Below are 19,486 nucleotides of genomic sequence, written 5' to 3'. Positions count from 1 at the left end.
AATAAACTCTATTTCACATTTTCCAAAAAAATTTAGGGCTGCATTGCAAGGTTATAAAAAAAAAATCATTCTGGAATATTCAAATATCAAACTTCGTGATCCATGTAAGTGTAAACAGTCAGCTATATAATTTACAAAAGACAAAATATAAAAATTGGCTTAGGCTGTTCTGCATTTCAAGGTTCCCCAACATAAGAAGTTTTCACTCCTTCATTATTTGTTTTGTTTTTTCCTGTGATTCCTTTGATAAGCCACATATAGATTCCTAAAAAAACACAAAAAGTCCATCTCCAAACTGTTAAAAAAGTCTTATAGCAAATATGATAAAAATCTGAGGAATGAGATTTTTGCCATACGGAATATTTAGACAATGATTTTTAATGGCTTTCTTTGTTTATATAAACCAAGTGAAGATAAGAGGTTACTTCCAATCAAGATTAAGCTTTAAGGAAGTGGTTACTGGAGGTTACTGAAATATATATACATATATCCAGCTACCAGTGAATGCCATAAAATACTTACATCTGCCTGTCATGTGGTTGCTTAGCTATGGTTTTAAAAATATATCAACCAGCACTAAATGTACATTCAGACTAAGGTATAACTTTACAGATTTTTCTTAATGAGCTAAAATACTTTACATATGTTCAGACAGAACCTTAAAAGTGTTATATATCTGACCTAAAACATGCAGAATGGTATGCTAACCTAATAATTTCAACAATTAACTGGATTATAATTCATTAAGGCAAGACATCAACAGGCATGGAGAGGTGGAAATCAATCCATCTTCCTTAAGATGGTGGAAATAAAGCCACCTTATCTTCATAGAATCTATGGTTCTATGATTCATTTATTTCCCTACTAGTGATTTAAATGCTTTCAGCAAGCTGCTTAGCTTATCATTTTCCCCAGCTACATAATGGCGTAAAAGGCTAGTTTGAGGATTTAAATACAAAGATTCTATGTAAAGCACTATGAAAACCTTGAATATTTCCAATATGGATTACTACAATCAGGAGAGAGTGCACATTCGTTTCTGGAATTCACTCCATATAGCTAATAGTATTTATGCAGTTCAAGAATTTTTTGAACTTTTATGAAAATAATGTACTGGAACTTTTGTAAACTGAGTGGCATAATAAGAATACATCGGCTTTTAGATCTGCATAAGTTTCCAAGTAGTTTCACATGAAATTTGAGCATTCAACCTAGTCTTGATATATATAAATATTCTACACAGAATGGCAGCATAGTAGCACACTGTACAGTTCTAAAGAAGTTTTTGAGGACCAAAGTGGCAAGCTCCTTTCTCCTGTGCCTCTCACAATAGCATTCAAAACTTTCAAATATTCCAATTACTGCAATTGCTTATGTTTGCGGTACTAGACCAGCTTTTTCCAGCTTTTGATTCTTAAAAGCTCACCTCACAATAAACCATTGTAGTCTAATGTCACACAACTTAAATACACTAATATGTATACAGGCTATAATTATGTTTTGTAAGGGACTGAACACCTTTGACAAACTGATTTTAACAAGTTTTTTCGAATCTTTTTCTTTGGGTTGAACAGTCATAAATGTAACTTTAAAGAACAAAATATAAACCAAAAACATGTAAGTACTAACAAAGAAGTTTTGTAGACTTACTTCATAGAAGCTTATGGCCATAGTATATCTGACAGGAACTTCAGGGTCATGACAAAGGCAGAAGAATATAGAATATAGTTCTAAATGAAAGTTCTTTGGATCCACAAAAACTATCATGGCCTACGGAAAAATAAAGTCTCTAATTAACTGTATTGCTAAAGGGCCACACTATCAGAGAAGAAAACACTGAATTACAACCAGCAAGACACTTGGAGAAAACAGGTTGATTTTAAAGACAAAGTGTGGCATTCTTGATGGTTGTGTCAAAACACAGGCAACAGACAAGTTAAAGACTTAAGAACTAACTGGATTTACAGATCTTCCAGATGTGCTGGAGGCTTTTTTCTGAAGACAGAGATTAAAAACACAAGGTATAAAACCTCAGTTTTATACATCATGTTAATGTTTTGATAATCTAGTTAAAGCTGCAATTGGAGACCTCAGAACATTTTAACGAGAGAAAAAACAAGCATCTGAATTTCAGCGTAATTGTGTGTGTACATACCTTGCTTTTGCTCAAATAAACCAACAGATTTCTACCTACATACTTGGTGCTTGTCTATAAAAAGTAGAATAAAAATAACTGTCTACAGGCTCTTGGTGCTATCTTATTTTCTTTATAAATGCAGAATGTCAAAATACAAAATAGATTTAGAAAATCATGAGTGGTAAATTTAAATACCTCTTACAAACTAGAAAATCCTTTTTGTATTCAGGCAGGAAAATATCTAAAATATGAATCTAAACATTCAGACTTAATCTTCAAGTCCCTGCAATGTCATGACACACAAAAAAACTAGCCTTGGATGGTTTGAAATTAGCTACTCTGTTTCACAGTCATCTTTTCAAGGCCTTTGTACTAACAGTTTGGAGAAAACTTACAGGAAGAATGAGACCAGCAATCTCTTGGAACAGCACTCTCTCAGACAAAATTTTCTGATGGTTTACTAAGAATCTGCAAAGAGGAATCTTTCCTGGTAACTCTTTTGAACAACCTCTACTTTAAGCCGTAATCTTGAACTTTCCAGGGGAGAGCTGGAATCCGGCTAAAATGCGTAACTGTTGGCAATAACTTCTCTATCCTTCTCATGGTTCTATATAGTGAACAATATACGACACAACTTAGTTAACTTCAAATTAATGTTACTTACTGGAAAATTGTAAGCACAGTTCTTCCTCACTGAAATATATTTCTTTTCCTGTTCCAGAGTTTGAAGTTGTAGTTGATTATCATTGTGTCCATTTTCCTGCTGCAAACCCAGTGTGGAAAGCTTCTTATAAAATTCCAAAAACCGTAAGTGCTGCTCAGGAGTAAAGATGCCTCAAAAATAAATAAATAATAAATAAAAATTAAAGAAGCTTACTTTTCTCATTACAAATGCTATTAATAATGTCCAAAACTCATTTACAAATCTTTCAAATATGCCAAGTTTTAATCTACCTTCCCCCCTTCAGCCTAGTGCAGTATCATCATTATGAATTACACAGATAAAGTGATTACAGAAAAATGACACCTAGCTATGAGTGAATCTTAATTTCTGTCTATATAATTTTTGAAATAGTCAGGTTTTTAAAAGCAGGACTGTGTATATACTTGTTTGTTCCATTAATATTGGTTTCATTTTTATTAAATATTTAGATCTTTATGGAACTCAATAACATGAACACTCCTTGCCTCCAGAAAGTAGAAAAATTGGGCCACCTTGCAACAGATAGTAAAGAGGTATAAGAGCAAAATTAGAAAACAAAACAAGATGGAATGCAACTAGCAAGATGACTTCAAAAATTAAGAGGTCATTTCATAAGTACACATTTCTAAGGGAGCCATCAAGGAAGGGCTGAGTTTTCTAATCAAGGGAGACAGGAAAGCTATCGGTGATTGATACCAAGAGGGTGAAATGCTTAACGCTTTTATTTTCTTTTTCAAACTTCACTAGTATAATCAGGCTCAGTACAATTAATGACTGACAAAGGTGCCAGCTTCAAGTACAAAAGAAAAAGGTCAGTGAATACTTAAACCATGACAGAAGTTTTCAAAAAGTGCAAGGTCAGATGTCCTTCAGTCCACTATGCAAGAATATTAGAATTACTAGCTGCTGAAATCTTACATAAGTGGTGTCAGACTGGAAAAGGGCTGAAGTGGTACTGATATCTAACAGTCAGAGGGGGAAGAACAAGCCATATAATTATAGATCACTCAGATTAACTTCATGTTTTTGAAAAATTGAAAAAAAAAATCACAAAATCTACTTGTAAACACTGAAAAGGAATCAAGAAAATGAGCAACAGCCACCAGGGCAAAGGAAAGCTTATCAAACTGATTCCGTTTCCATGTAATACTGGATAAAACCTGTGAATACAAAAAATACAGTAAAGGGCACGTGTGTTGACAGTTTCATAAGTAAGGGATGGGGAAATAGAGATGAAGATCAATAAAGTGGCTTCAAAACTGCATGAAAAAGCAGTTAAGAGAAAGTTACCAAATGGTTTGCTCTCAAAACAGACAAATGTATGAAGAAAGGCCTATCCTTGTTCTGTTACTACCCAATATTTTCACTTTTTCGGATGTTGCGTTACAGAATATGCTTATTAAATATTCTGACAACATCAACCTAGAAGGGAGACTGTTATTCCTTCAGAAGATAGCCTTAGAGTTTAAAATGATCTTCAGAAACTGGACATACGGTATTAAAACTTTAGGCTGTTATTCCATTAGGACAGCGGTAAGGTATCATGCTTAGCCAGATATGTTAAGAAAGAGAAAGAGTAACCAGATGACAGTTTTATAAAAATAAAAATAATAAAAAAAAGAGAAAAACAAAATTTTGAGCTGCTTCTGCTCATAGGCTGCACTTGAACAAATAGTGTCTAACTATTGAAAACTATTGAAAAAAAACAAAACAGGCTATTTTTCACAGTTAAAAATGTAAAAAGCAATTTAGCTTGCAAGACGCATGAAATAGGCCTTCCACTTTGTTCTGCTCTACTAGGGCATAACACTTCGAGAAAAATGGGAACCAGTCAGATGGTATTCAGAGGTGAAAAGAGATCACAATTAAAGTCAGTCAACCTTAAGAAGATGGGGAAGACATGATAAAAACAGGATGGACTCTTCTAGCTCTTCATTTCTGTAAACAACACCTAGGCCCTGTGGAATAGCCCTTTCAAGTTATTTGCAGTGAAGCAACTGTCACTTTGATAGTGTCTAACCTGATCATAAAGAATCATTTTAAAGATCTGTAAGAAATATCAAAGGGCTTAAGAATCTAGGGGAAAATTCTCTGTCATTTAAAACTGTGTTCTACCCCTTCCCAGGTAAGCTCTGTGTGAAGAGTCAAAGGTGGGCAGAATGATCAAAGAAAGATCTGCTGAGCTCAAGTGCTAAGGTACAGAAAACAGGAATTATGGGTACAGATTTGGCTTCAGCTGCAGCTGGGAATCCATATGGTATTAGATCTCCTTTCTCCCTTGAAGCTCCTTATGGGCTATGCAGAAAAGTGAACGTACAAAGTTAGCATCATACTGTGCTCTCAAAGGTTTCTAGTTTCAAACATTCAGTCACTCAACTCAGACGTTCCAGAATATCCAACAAAGTATCAAAAAATAATAAAATAATAAAATGAGTCAAATCAATAAATAAAAGCCATTATGTTTCCACTTCTGTCCCTGTCTAAACATAAAAGAACGATAACCAAATGGACACCTTAAGAGAAATTTCACAAAACCCAATATTTATGTAATAGATTATTTCAGACTTTTCATGCCATATTTGCTATTATTTCACTTCATGTATTCAAATCTGGATATTTTCTAAGTGCTTCAAATTTTCTGACCTTCCCTTAATCTTAAAAAAGATTATTTTTAAAGAACATTAAATCGTACCATATAATCCATTGCACAGTTTCCCTAAATGGAAAGACAAAGAAACTAGGATAGATTCATCTGCTTTGAAGGACTTTTCACAGAATGATTTCACTAAGGGAAGCACAGTTTGACTCCTATCATCTGTAAAACAAAAGACATTTTTAAAGTTAGCCATTTGTTATCAAACATCTAAAAAGACCACATAGAGTGGACTTCTAAAAGAAGTTATGAAAAATGTAATTTAACATGCTTAGGGGTCTTTTTGGCAGTCACTTACTGAGGCAGAAAATAGGAGGTAAAAGAGAGTGATGAGCACTACCATAACACAAGTCCTGATTTTTAATACCTTACCTGTTTTCTGTCTTTGTGCATTTACAGGGAAAGGGCACTCACCACTAACTGACGGGACAGAGAATAAATGAACAGCTACTAACTTCTTTGTTCACCAGCATACAGGGAGATAAAGAATACAGCAGTATTCCAACAATAAAAATTCCTACAGTAGTAGAAATACAGGGACATCTAGATCAAACAGGACCATGATGGTAAAAAGAAAAGTCTGGATCTGCTGGAAGTTAATTTTTTCAACCTAGTGAGAAGAAGACGTTGCAAGGCTTTTGGTAAACAATACATTCACAAAGAAACGAAATAATTAAGGGGAAAGAAACGAAATCATTTAGAAATTGAAGTAAAATCCAGCAAATAGTGTCAAGCACCCTGCTTCCCCATAAAACAAAGGAGCAAATGTTCAAAGAAGTTGATCCATTTCAACTTCTTTTAAATAAAGCCATTGTATTTTAAAATATTCAAATTTTAAAAGGATGAGGATTTTTTTTAATGGTAACTTAATTCTCAAATTCAGCAAATTCATACAAATGAACAACATTTTTAGGTTGACCTGAAAAAATATTTTTTTATTGTGGGAAAGAAACCCTAGGATATAATTTTGGGTGATCTACCTTCAAAATGTTTGTTTTGTAGTTCAGCCATGAAACCAAAAATTATTCAAACCAAACTTCTACAGACACACTCCTTGCAAAACCATTAATAATCCCTGATTGCTTTCTCTAAGTTTTTTGGGTTTTGATAATTCTTTTTGATAGCTAAAAGCAGTAGTTAAAAGCAATTGGGAAGGCGGGGAAAAGAAAGGGAGGAAAAAAAGAGAAGCAGAAACTTGATAGCATCAATGTAATGGCTCAAGAATTTGAAAATTAACCTACTAGTATACTTGCTAATAAAAGCACTCATTGCTAAAAAGTTCACCAATTGTATTTTCCCTAAAAATCTTATTTCTCTATGTATGTCTCCATATGGCTTATACGTAGTCATGTATTTCAGTAATTCATCACCAAGTTCCTGTAAAGTAAATATTTGCTCCTCACTCATGTATCAGGAGGGAGTAGTATAGTCAGTAAGACGGGAGTGGGAAATGTGCAAAATACAGAGTTGCTAATGAAGATAAACAACTGAAGAGGTTGGAAAAAGACCGTATAAAGAGCAAAGTGGCAAGCTATGAGCAGCAGTCAACAATCCCTAACAGAGCTTATAATAGAAAACTTTTTACACATACATTATCAAGGAACTTTTGTGAATTTCACTTCTTTGTACTGCCTCAGTTGTACACAAACAGTGCAGAACACAACTGATATAGAGCCAAAGCTGCCTGCTATTGTCTACCTACATACCACTGAAAAATTTGGGACAGGAATGGTGATTGTAGGACAGTGCACTGCAGTTATCCAGAATGTTCCCCTACATGGGAGCAGTTACAGTAGCTCTCCTTAAAGTTTGCTCCAATCACTGTTGAACTGAACCTGCGATGGGAACTTGAGCGCCATGAATGTCGGCATCCCACTACCACTAAGCCAACCACATACATAAACCACATACAACAGAGAATTTCTTCTTCCTCCCATGAAGATGCAGACACTCACCCCTACACCTGGACAAGCATGAAATATTCATGCTGTTTACAGGAACAATATAGAGTTCTGGGAAAATTGCAAGAATTTACATTTTCCATTATAAATAAATTGAAAAGCTTTATATAGTACACACACTTTCTCATTGCAATGAAGAAAACTTTCAGTGCTTTTTATGCACAAATTTACAAGGATTAAAATGGCAATTGCTGATGCTTAGTGCCTCTAAAACAGATCAGTTGTGCACACTGCAGTTTATGGGACATGAAGAGTTTTTCTTCTGTTCCAAAACATGTAAGTGCATTTGATATACAACACTCAGTGTTGAAAATTGAAACATTTACTGATACACACATAGATATCGTGTCATTGCCCCAGCCTGGTTTCTTCAGCTCAGAAGCAGGCTCCAGTCTGCCTAGGACTACCTTTACTTAGATTAAGAGGCAAAAAAAGTTAATAGCAAAAAAAAGACAGGCATCTGCATATGTTTAACTAACATTTTTGTATTATGCATATTAATAGTAGTAAGTAAATATTAACAACCCAATATTCCTATCCTTATACAGTAATTTTACTCATTCAATTTAGTTTCATTATACAGATGCTTAGAATAAGAAAGTAACTTACTTTGTGAACAACTGGCTTAACTTTCTTAAAATAAATTCATGCATAAAGCATTGCAGGACATGAAATACATACAGGATAAATGAAAAAATAAAAGATTGCAGAGAAAACATAGATTTAATTACATTTATAAGATGCATTAAGAACTGGGCTACCAAACCTAAATTAAGTCCTTACCTGCATCAAACATATCAAGCAGATTCACTAATGTCTCAAAAGCTGCAAGGCGTACACTGCTGCCCTCATCTCTTGCCAGCTCTACCAATTCAGGAAGCACTACAGTTTTGGTTAGTTCTGTCCTGCAAATTGAGGCAAGCATTTAAAGAGAAAACACTATGAAACAATGTTGCCATAGCAAAAAATCATAATAATAATTATTTCCTGAAATACCAATTTAGACATTTATTGGGTGGCCAAGAAGGAAAAAATGACTAAGTTGTAAGAAAATGAAAATCAAATAACAATCTGCAATCAATCTCAGGACTTTATTCTTCATCAGCCATGGAAATAAAAAAGTTTAAAATGTGAAACTTCATTTACATAAAATCATTCAAATGAACTCAAAATAAATCAGACAAAATGCAATCTGAAAAAGCTCAGAGGAGCCCAGCTATTTCACTAGGCCACTAAGAAAACTGTTCTGATCAAATATTCAGAAAATACAAACTGCTTAATGCAATGGAAGAGTATGTTCCAAAGCCAAAATGATTAAATATGGGTCATAGAAATCATAAAATATCTGGAGTCGGATTGAAGTATCCAGAAATACTATGCTTCAAAGACAAGCCTTCTTTACAAAGGGTACGCAACTACTGCTCAGAGAACACACATTTTCCTGACTAGTCCAAACACGAGCTTTTAGGCTTGTTTTAAAGTAGCAATGAAAAGGTTCTGCTCGCCTGTTTTTGCCTTGATAATGACTATCATTGTCTGCGTGTGTGATGGTCCTGACAACTTCAATCTCGACACTGGCAGCAAACTGCTATACTAGGGACTGAATTAGAAATCAGAGTTTCATCAGAGAGGTGACTAAGAAGGAATGAAAAACTCTTGACACAGAATCATTTGCGCAGTAAAGTGACTGCAAAGTAAGATGAAAAAAGATTCATCTCCTGGAGCAGGAGCACAGCTTCTGTAAAAGCTACCAACCAGCATAACTTTCCAATGTCCCAGTGAATAGCTAATTCTTAATTGCTTGATTGACCCTGTCATGCTCTTTTTTTTTTTCTTTTTAATAGAAGTCAAGATAATTTGTATGCATACAAGTGAAGAAGCTCACTTTGTTCTGCTCTCATGTACAAGCTCTTGGTCTGAACATCAATTAGTGAAAGCTGTTGTAAGCAGCACATCTCAAGAATGGGAGCTCAGCAATTTAAAACAGCCAGGGATCTGGCCCTCCATGTTTATACTGGGCAAAATACAAAACTGCAGGGAAATGCTGATAAAATTATACTACATGAGCATTAACTGAGATGATAAAATCAAAACTACATTTGATACTTCATGCAAATGTATACAAAGAATTTATATTCTAACACTTCATTCACAGTTTTTAATGCAAAACTAATCACAACCTCTAGGATGACAGACTTTTACAGAAATATAAATGCCCAAAACATCCTTACAATTAGACTAAACAAGTAACAACTATCCCTTTTGTAAGTCAATATGAACAGTAACACTTGCAAATTTTATAAATAACCAGCATCAGTGATTTGCACCTTGCAAAGTTTATTATTGTTACTAGTAAATCAAGCTGTAGCTTAAAAGTATTCTTCCAAACAGATGATTAATCATTTATTTAATATTATGAGAAAATCACAATACCATTAGATAACATCACTAAATAGTAACAACAGATCTTGGAACTACTGTAGCATTATGCTTTCATCATTTACATGAAGATGTGCTTATTTCTGTTAATTTAATTGTCTTTATTTTCCTATTACCTATTCATCCCCAACACAGAACACAGCAACAGCTTACACCTTGAAAATACCGACAGTTTGCCACTTCTATGAACTAAAGCATCTAAATCACTGGGGAGGGACCAGGCAGAAAACTCGGACAGAAAGCAGTGCGTATGGGTATATAAATGCTAAAAATACAAGCTGGGGAGAAAAGAATTAAAGAAAATGATACAAAATGGACCACTAATTGATAACTATGTATTTAGCTCTATTAAACTACCGTACTAATGCTGGGTAAATTGACTGTAATACTGCCATTTGCCACTGAGTAATACCTACCTCATTTTTAGACTTTCATCTCCCAGGCATAATACATCCAATTTAGTTAATTTTATAGACACTCACCAGAATGAGGAAAATGGTATTTCCTTTCCAAAATGGTCATTTATTAGTATAAGGTATTGCCCCCTTGTTACACATGAAAATAATTTTATTGTTTCTTCTTTCATACCAAGCATACCTTGAAATTAAAAAGCATTTGGAGGGGGAGTACAGAAAACAACATAAATGCACACATTTCAAGTGTATTTCAACACCTGCCTGTCCATATATACCTGTCTTATATGTGAAACAAAACTACTGAAAGCAAATTCACAGATTCACACAAGTGTTTTCTAAAAGCTGCTACACAAAACCACTTTATTCTTCTCAATAGACTGAGTTACAGGGCAAGGGAATCTATGCAGCTGTACATTTTTTCAAATATATAAAAGGTTTCCAGGTTTATATGAAACCAATATTCCGTGACTATACCCATATACTAGATAAGAGTTATTTTACTCAGAATAACATATAGATTATTTCTAAAAAATTATTTTGCTGTATTACGTGTAAATCATTTTCAAAGACAGATTCATATGATTGCTTCTCAGCTCTTGATTATAAAAGAGATTAACTGAAAAGGTTAGAGAAATCTATGGAAATGCAGATTGTATCTCATATGAAAACAAGAAAATCTCATAGTATTGAACAAAAACAAACAAGAAAGAAGGAAGGAAGATGATTGAAAAACACAAGAACATACAGTGTAGAAAGAGCCAGAGGAGAGAAGTAAAGGACTATATTCCAAGTGAAGACTGAAATCAGGAAGCAAAAATTTTAAAAAAAAATGTTCTGCAGACATGTTTTGTGGCTTTCCATTTTGGTTGCATCTAAAGACTTCAAACTAACATGACGGGTTAGAACCACCCCTCCCTTTAAAGGAGTTTTTAAGTGGTCAGTCCCTGAAGAAAAACAGAACCCTCTCTTTCACTCATCTTTAATCTCCCACTAAACAGAATTCAATTTTAAGATACTTAAAGATACATGAGATACGTGAGAGCAATAAAAATAAATACATTTTCAAATTATTCAGTCAGTTTAGTAAAGTGTATATTATTTTTTCAGTTCTATAAGTACCAACAATATCAACAAATACTATCTTTGTTTTCTGCAATCAGGTTCTTTTAAATAAAAAACTGTTCAATATGAAAAATGTTAAAACGATTTACCATGCTAAGCTCCCTTTTGTTATAACAGAAAATAAATACAAAAACAAGTGAATACTTTACTTAGTTATGAATAACAATGAATAATATTATGTTTTCAACATTATTCACATCCTTTGAATTTTCTACTGCAAGGACCTTGCAGTAGAGCCATCTAAAGCACAAATATAAAATTATTTTGTATGCAATATGGGCAAGTTTATCTGGGAATCTAGAAATTACTGTTCAGAATGACATTACCAAAACAATGTGAAATTAAGTATGTTACAGCAATGCTTAGTTCTTGCTGTGAATATTATTTCCCCTCTATCTGAGTAGGCTAAAAAACAGCATGAACATGCGTTTCTTCAGTATTCCCTGACTCACAGGTTAACAACATTGTTTGCAGGAATTTCTGGGTCTTTTTGTTTGTTTTAAAAACTCGGAATCTAAATAACAACCTAACTCTTCATTAAAAAAAAATATCTACCACAGGCACAGGCATAACTTCCACAAACATCAGTACTAACAAACTGAAGTGCATTTTTACAGTATCTTTCAAATTATGTTTCAGCCTCATCCCTGAATCTGCTCATAAATTCACAATTTTAAAGGCCAGAGGGACTATTAAGATTTAACCTATCCACCTGGGTAACAGCACAGGGAATATCACTTGATTATTTCTTCAAGTCTGTAAGACGAGGTATTGCTTTATTTATTTATTTATTTGTTTTTATTTCCTGGCGCTGGAACAGGTGGACAGACCAAGAATTTTAAAATAGCTGTTCACTTAGGGCCTACCCCTGAATGTGTGGTTAATATGTTCTGTGCTATGTTAAAATAAATCTTCATGAACTGTTTCTATTACTATATGTGCATCATGAAGGTCTTCAGAATTAGAGTCGACAACGAACTGAAATTTGCTTGCAAAACACACATTCTTTTGCAAAAAATGGCATAATAATAATAAGAAACAATACTTGCCATAGTCCTCATATTTTTAAATACACCTAGTGTCATCAACATAAAATTGAAATGATCTCAAGAAGCTATTGATAAACTCATTATTTACAAAAAAAAAAAATGTTTTTATGGTTCAGCAATTCTACTATCATAAAGAAGTAAAAAACTGAAAATGGAAAACAGCCAACTGTAATTCCTAAGAACAAACCCGCACACTCCAAATTCATTATTAAGTATGCAAAAATTAAGTTAGAAATTTTAAAAGGGTTAAAAAAAATCTCTTTTTAGGTTACCATTAAACATTTCATAGGAAGATTTTGCATTTAAAAGCAGTTATGCAAATTATACTCACCCTATTCCTTGAGCTATATGCTCCAGCTGCCGACACATGCAAGTTCTTACTTCATACTCTACATCCTGGCACAGTGATTTTACCAATGGAAGAATCTCTCTTTTAATACTAAAAACATGAACATTTTTTATTAATATATAAAACAATAATATATAAAATCCACTTTATAGTACTCAAATTATATCCCTATATGACTTGTAAGATCAATTTTTTTTAACTAACTTATTAAACGTGGTAAATGACTTTTCTGAAAACTTGAAATTATAAACTATACGTTATTAAGAAATAGAAAAAGGATTATTTATAGTCATTATTATTTCCTCATATTTCACCTATTATGTTTTTTAAACTAACAAAATAGCAGGTAGGCTTAGAGATGCTGTCCTCATTTCATAACTATTTTCAGTACAATTTTTGAACAAACGCTGTAAGAATACAATATAAATGGAAGTGCAAATCCCAATTAATCTTGTCTTTACTTTGAAAACAGAAAAGATAGGAATCCTAATAAAAGTTTTTTGTTGTTTTTTTTTTTGAGTCAGAAATCATCATGGAATAAGACAGCTCTACTGATTCAGATGTGGATTAATCTTTTCCTGTGTATACCAAAGATGCTCCAAATCAGCACTTGACTGATCTCCAAATCAGCACTTACACACTGCTGTAGGTCAGTCTTCTGTTGCCTTTTGAAACTTTGCCACAAAACTTAGTCAGCATTTTCCTGAAGATAAACCTAATTCTTATAGCTTGTGAAGATTTCATAGGACCTGAAGCCCAGCCTGGTACATATGCCAAGTAGAATCTTAGCTCCCATGGTGAAAAACAGTGTCTTTTTTTTTCTTTTTTTCTCTATTTTCACATTAAACAGTCCAAATTGCAGAACCTATTGAACATTTATCTAATTGTGAACTGAAACTGTGATCCATATACTACCATAATCTCAGAAGCCATTAGGCTATTGTAGGATTATAAAATACAGAGAAAAGTTAAATTTAAGCTTCACTACAGCTAGGTGAAGGCAGTAATTTCTTCCACATCTTTCAGCCTTGAGGGTGAGATGAACGAAGGATTTCAACTAACGCACTCTTTGGCCTTCTGTCAAGAGGTTGGCATACTACTGTCTACATGTTACAGAATTCAACAGACCAAAAAACATCCACACATAGGAAAAAAAAGAAAACACAATGACTGAGGTAGTGACTAGTAATGCTGTGGGATGAAAATTAGCCTGTGTATTTTTGCCATCTTGTGTATTTGTGTGGCATTTAATACAATGAGATATCACTCCTTATCGAAGCTTTGGGGCCTACTGAAATAAAAACAATAGAATGCATTAGGAGAGACAGCCCACTTGGCAGTCTCTAATACCTCAGCTTTGATATGCACGCATAACCAAAGAGATATTTAAGAAGAATGTAGAACAAGAATTTAAGATCAAAAGCTCCAGCACTGCAATGCCTTTAAGCAAGTAGATGCGAGTATTCATACTAAATCAATGGCAGATACAAAACAACTATTTTGAATTCTCTTTAAGTAAAAACACATACTACAACTTGGCAGATTCGGCCTTTGTGTTTCCTTTCATTGCCCAAGATGCTGTCTTGAGTATTCATAAAGTGTCTCTATCCAAATCTTTACATTGTTTTAAAATTCAAAAGAAAGAATATGAAGACAGCCAAGCAAATTTTTAAGTCACTTTGCACAGCCTCCGTTTATCACAGTGAAAAATAATTTACTTCTTATAACAAAATTTGTCTAGAAGTTTCAAAGATTATACATAGTCTTGGGAGCTTGGCACTTCAGATTCCTCTAAAGTAGGGAGTACTTCCAGAAAAAGACTTGGTTTTAGCTAGCTGTTGGAACAGAGGGTAGACAAAGTAATGCTCTATTCCACAGTTGTGACTTTGTCCAAAATCTATAGCATAACCTGGAAGTCATGTGAAATATGAAACATGAAAGAAAGGTTTTTAATTATAGTGCATATTTTATGAGGAAAAACAGTGCCATTCTGAAGAATAATATGAAGTTATGTTTATATATTGACTTCTCCTGAGGCCAAACACATCTCCTTAGCCAATACCAAAATCCATCCTGTAAGGGGAATGATAGGGTGTTTTGTATCTTACTTGGCCTGTCACATTCTAAACCCATGGATCAAGGTCTCTTTTCAGCTCTCTAAACTGTACCCAGAGAACTCTACCACAGGATCAACACGTCCCAGAAAATTTTCAGAAAATTTTCAACCAGTTTCTTAACATGTAGCTTCTATACAGAAATGGTGCTACTACATTCACTGAAATGAGGGGTTTCATATTCCTAACAGCACGGAATCGTACCCAAAAAATAGCATTACTTGAACTCATTATGGCTAACATTATTTTAACTTCCCATAAGATTGCTTGTAATCTGGAAAGCCGCTTCTTTTTCACAAGAAAGTAACATCAAATAAATAAGAGAAATTGTTATTCTGCTAGAGTCCTACAACTTTTGTAGAAAAAAAGTTTTGAAGTCTTTGGTAACATTCTCAAAAAAATTTACTTTACCATGCTCATCAACTTTTTCATGTCTGATATGTGTAATCGACATAGCAAATGAAGGTATAGATAGCTTCATTTTAGTTGCCTCTAGTTCTTTTTTATTGAAGAAAAAAATCATATTTTAAATAAATTTATTCCTAAACATCTTGTCATACAGTCCTGTTGTTCATGTTTTCTATTATGCTGAATTTTTGCATTTTGTGGTGGATAAAAGTCACTATCAGAGTGAACTTCCTGAGCTAGACATGGCTGCTGTGAATTCAGTAACCCTCAGTGGATTTCTTTTGTAACAGCAAAAAAAAAAAAAAAAAAAAAAATATGACCACAAATGTCCAATTGCCTGGACTGGAAACGCTTTAGGTGAAAAGGTGCTACTATCATAAGACCGGATAAACTCCAAAGAATGCACTGTACCAACTGTTTGGGGCAAATAAGGTATTCAGATTTACTTTTCCTGTTGTGAACCAGTCCAAACCCACAGACACTGCATCTAATAGCTGGATAATATCAGGGAACAACAATAGCTTCTAATGCATCTCCACATAGCTATATGTAGAAAAAAAAAATAAATAGTGTCTACATGTGAAACTTGGTTAGATAAAAAATTAGGAACAAGAGTTCTTAAGGGTTTGTATTTATGACAAGAAAATCTAAGATGATGGAGTTGTGTTTTGTCTCTATGTTGCAGAGACATCCATTCCTAGAAAGAAAAACAATATGCAAGAATGATGTGAAAATGGCATCCATTTGAACCTGTGGAAGACCATACAATCTGAAGTTATAACATGATGGACATCAGCAAGTGTGAATATTCTAGTTACACAGCAAACATCTTTTATTATAATTTACTACCCTGATAAAGGGGTCTATAAGAGGAAAGCATTTAAGTTTTGCAATGAAGTCTATTCCTGTGCTAAATTTTGTCTCTGAAAAAGAAATACTGATATACACCATGGAAAGAAAATATAGGGACAGTCTACTCACATATGAGCTTCAAATTTGTAAGCTAATTTTCCCATGATTTTACAACTAACCAAGCGGGACTGAAGTGTTTGAGAAATCTGTGCCTTGGAAACCAGTGGATTCAGTATCTATATGAAGGAAAAGAGAATAAATGTCAGCAGTAAATAATGTATTCCCCTTCTTAAAAAAAAAAAATCCAGTAAAACATATAACCCAAATGTCATCTAACCCGTTCATGGAATTAAATAGTACTAACAATAGTAATGCATATGTACATTAATAGCCTACTGGAAACCTGCATTTAATATTCAGTGCTAATTATAGTGTATTGAACCAATATCTTGGCCCAAATAGCAGTTTGTGATTCACATCACAGCCAGTTTTACATCTGTCTGCTTGTGTCTTTATTTTGAGACTAAGTTGTATATGAATATTTATAGCTATTAGCTGGTAATTTTGACAAAAGTTTTTAAATATGTTCTTGTAAAAAAAAAAGAGAGAGAGAGAGAGAGAGAGAAGTTCTTTCTTGTGAGTTTTCCCAGGAAACACCACTTTTAATGTGAAGTTTTGAAGCAACAATCCCTCTCATTTAAACATAATTTGGGGATCTGTAGGGAAAAAAATTCATTTCCATATAGATGCAGAAAACCAGCATCTTAGCTGTGCTGTCATTTGTTGGATCACCTCTATGGTGCCAAAAACAAACTGAGAAAGGCCTGCAGAACTCCACATTTAGATACACTATTTTTTGCCCAGAAATAATAAAAGAAATCCAGGTCCCAGGCCAGGGAATACATTACAAAGAGGTTTCTCCTGAAGTCTGCTACAGTTTTTCACTCAGGAAGAACTTCACTTCTCTCTCAAAAAAGACTTTCCTGCCTTGTATATTATCCTAATAGTATTCTAAGAGCATTTCTCTCCTCTTACTAACCAAAATTTTGAGGTGAGAGCATCTATCCATTGTAAGGACAAGTAGTTCACCTAGACTAGAATTAGTACAAAAGGTATGCTTCTAACTATAATACTTCATAAACAAACATTTCATCAGTTATCTATAAAACTGTATATTACTTGGTCTTTGAACTATGACAGCAAACACACCACTTCTAGTAACTCCAGTTACTGATCTAGACAGTCTCTCCCATGAAGTGGCCACTGCCAGAGAGAGGATACTGGGTTAGGCTGACCTTTAGTCTGACCCAGCACACATTTCCTTACAACCTTGGAATCTAAGATTGTACTATGATTTTTACTTATTTACTAAAAAATTAACTACTAGAATATTCCTAATTTTCTGACATAAAGATCCTTCAAGTAACATAAAAGGCTGGTTTCAGTCGGTATCTGTATAGTTGCTGAATCAACACTCTATCAACTGTGATCTCCTCAAAACATTTTTGTGGAAGCATATAAATGTGTTACTATGTTCTAGTGAAAGATCAGAGTAAAAACTACATTCTGTTTAAATGGCATCTGTAAAATTACATTACATTTAGATTTTGGAGCTGACTGTAGTTTATTTTCACCTTTTAGAAGTTTATTTTTTAAATAGTGCTGGATTTCAGTTACCCACTGATTTTAATCGGTATTTTTAAACCACAGAAATGTTTATATATTTGCATCTCTACATTAGACATCAAAATATCACTGTCTCAAAGCTTTTAAACTTAACAGTAAAATATGAATTCTCAAAATAAAACCAAACAAACTAGCTGAGAAAAAGGGAGACATTATTTTCTAGTTCCTTGCTCTTCCTAAAGCTACATGCTAAAAAATCAAGTGCTTGCAGGGCATTAGGTTTTTGGTACATCAAGAACAACTGAAGCACACAATGAAATGCATCTCTAGCATTCATTCCTATTCAGCAGAAATACAAAATTTTTGTCCACTACAAAGAATGAGATACTATCCTGTAATTCAAAACAGGATATGTGAAAACATGTTACTCAGTGTAAGGGAAGTGTTAGAAAACATAGAGGATTCATTTGCTGAAGAATACTAAAGCTTTCTACGATGACCTTCCTGTCTCGCCTTAGCACGTTCCCCTCTTACAGTATGTTCCACAAACATTACTGCTTTCACAGGCATAGAACTGCAACAAATCGTACTGATGTGAAATGAGCCTGGCAGGAAACTACAATCTTTTATTTGTTGCTAGTGTAAGTGGGGAGAATATTATTACCTCGTGTCTGATAGTCTCTTTGGGTAAAGCTTCTATTACAGCAAGAAGGGTTTCTAGCCATGCATTGCTGACACCTGTCAGAAAGAAATGGGTTATATGTTACGTTGTACATATAATAACAAAACACCCATCAGTTTTACAAAATTACTTCTCTCTTTTTCTATTTACCTCTTCAAGGAGATATATAATTAAGACATTAAATTAATATTCAAAATTTCAGACACTCATTAAAACTGGGCTGCATCAAAAAAAGTGTGACTGGCAGGTCAAGGGACGTGATTCTCCCCCCCCTACTCTGCTCTCTTGAGATCCCACCTGGAGTACTGTATTCAGCTCTGGGGTCCACAACATGGACCTGCTGGGGTGGGTCTTGAGGAGGGACATGAGGACAATCAGAGGGCTGGAGCACGTCTCCTATGAGGACAGACTGAGGGAGCTGGGGTTGTTCAGTCCTGGGGAAAAGAGAAGGCTCCAGGGAAACCTTACAGTGGCCTACCAGTACCTAAAGGGGGCCTATAAGGAAGCTGAAGACGGACTTTTTACGAGAGCTTGTAGTGATATGGCAAGCTGTAATGGTTTTAATCTGAAAGAGGGTAGATTTAGATTAGATGTTAGGAGGCAATTCTTCACTCAGAGGGTGGTGAGGCCCTGGCACAGGCTGCCCAGAGAAGCTGTGGATGCCCCATCCCTGGAGGTGTTCAAGGCCAGGCTGGATGGGGCTTTGGGCAGCCTGGGCTGGTGGGAGGTGTCCCTGCCCATGGCAGGGGGTTGGAACTGGGTGATCCTTAAGGTCCCTTCCAACCCAAACCATTCTGATTCTGTGATTAAGAAGCAGGATAGATGAGAACCAAATTCTGTCCCCATTACTTTTGCCTTATTAATTCTTCTACAGGAAAATAATTACTCTGTTTTGAAAAGACAATTTTTCTCATTTAGGAGCATAACCTTTTCTTGTCCCCACTGAAATTTTCTAGCGTTAAAAGAGGCCTTTTT

The 19,486-nt window shown here is 34.4% G+C and overlaps 1 protein-coding gene across 4 annotated transcripts in view; it reads right to left on the bottom strand.

Moving 5' to 3' along the window:
* The window catches only part of PPP4R4 (protein phosphatase 4 regulatory subunit 4), a 78,543-nt gene that overhangs the window by 24,888 nt on the left and 34,169 nt on the right, over nt 1-19,486 (bottom strand). For 3 of the 4 annotated variants that reach the window (XM_083836675.1, XM_083836674.1, XM_083836677.1), the window contains exons 5-11: nt 18,494-18,567; nt 16,333-16,439; nt 12,812-12,919; nt 8,238-8,359; nt 5,533-5,655; nt 2,802-2,971; nt 1,651-1,770 (exon numbers count right to left, since the gene is read on the bottom strand). In XM_083836675.1, the coding sequence (XP_083692801.1) occupies nt 1,651-1,770; nt 2,802-2,971; nt 5,533-5,655; nt 8,238-8,359; nt 12,812-12,919; nt 16,333-16,439; nt 18,494-18,567 (824 nt within the window). The remainder of the gene's footprint in view (nt 1-1,650; nt 1,771-2,801; nt 2,972-5,532; nt 5,656-8,237; nt 8,360-12,811; nt 12,920-16,332; nt 16,440-18,493; nt 18,568-19,486) is intronic. The other variant, XM_083836676.1, reaches the window with a different exon arrangement.

Source organism: Anser anser (genome assembly GCF_964211835.1).
Source record: "Anser anser genome assembly, chromosome: 5".
Taxonomy (NCBI): domain Eukaryota; kingdom Metazoa; phylum Chordata; class Aves; order Anseriformes; family Anatidae; genus Anser; species Anser anser.
This window is presented reverse-complemented; position numbering and strand designations above follow the sequence as displayed.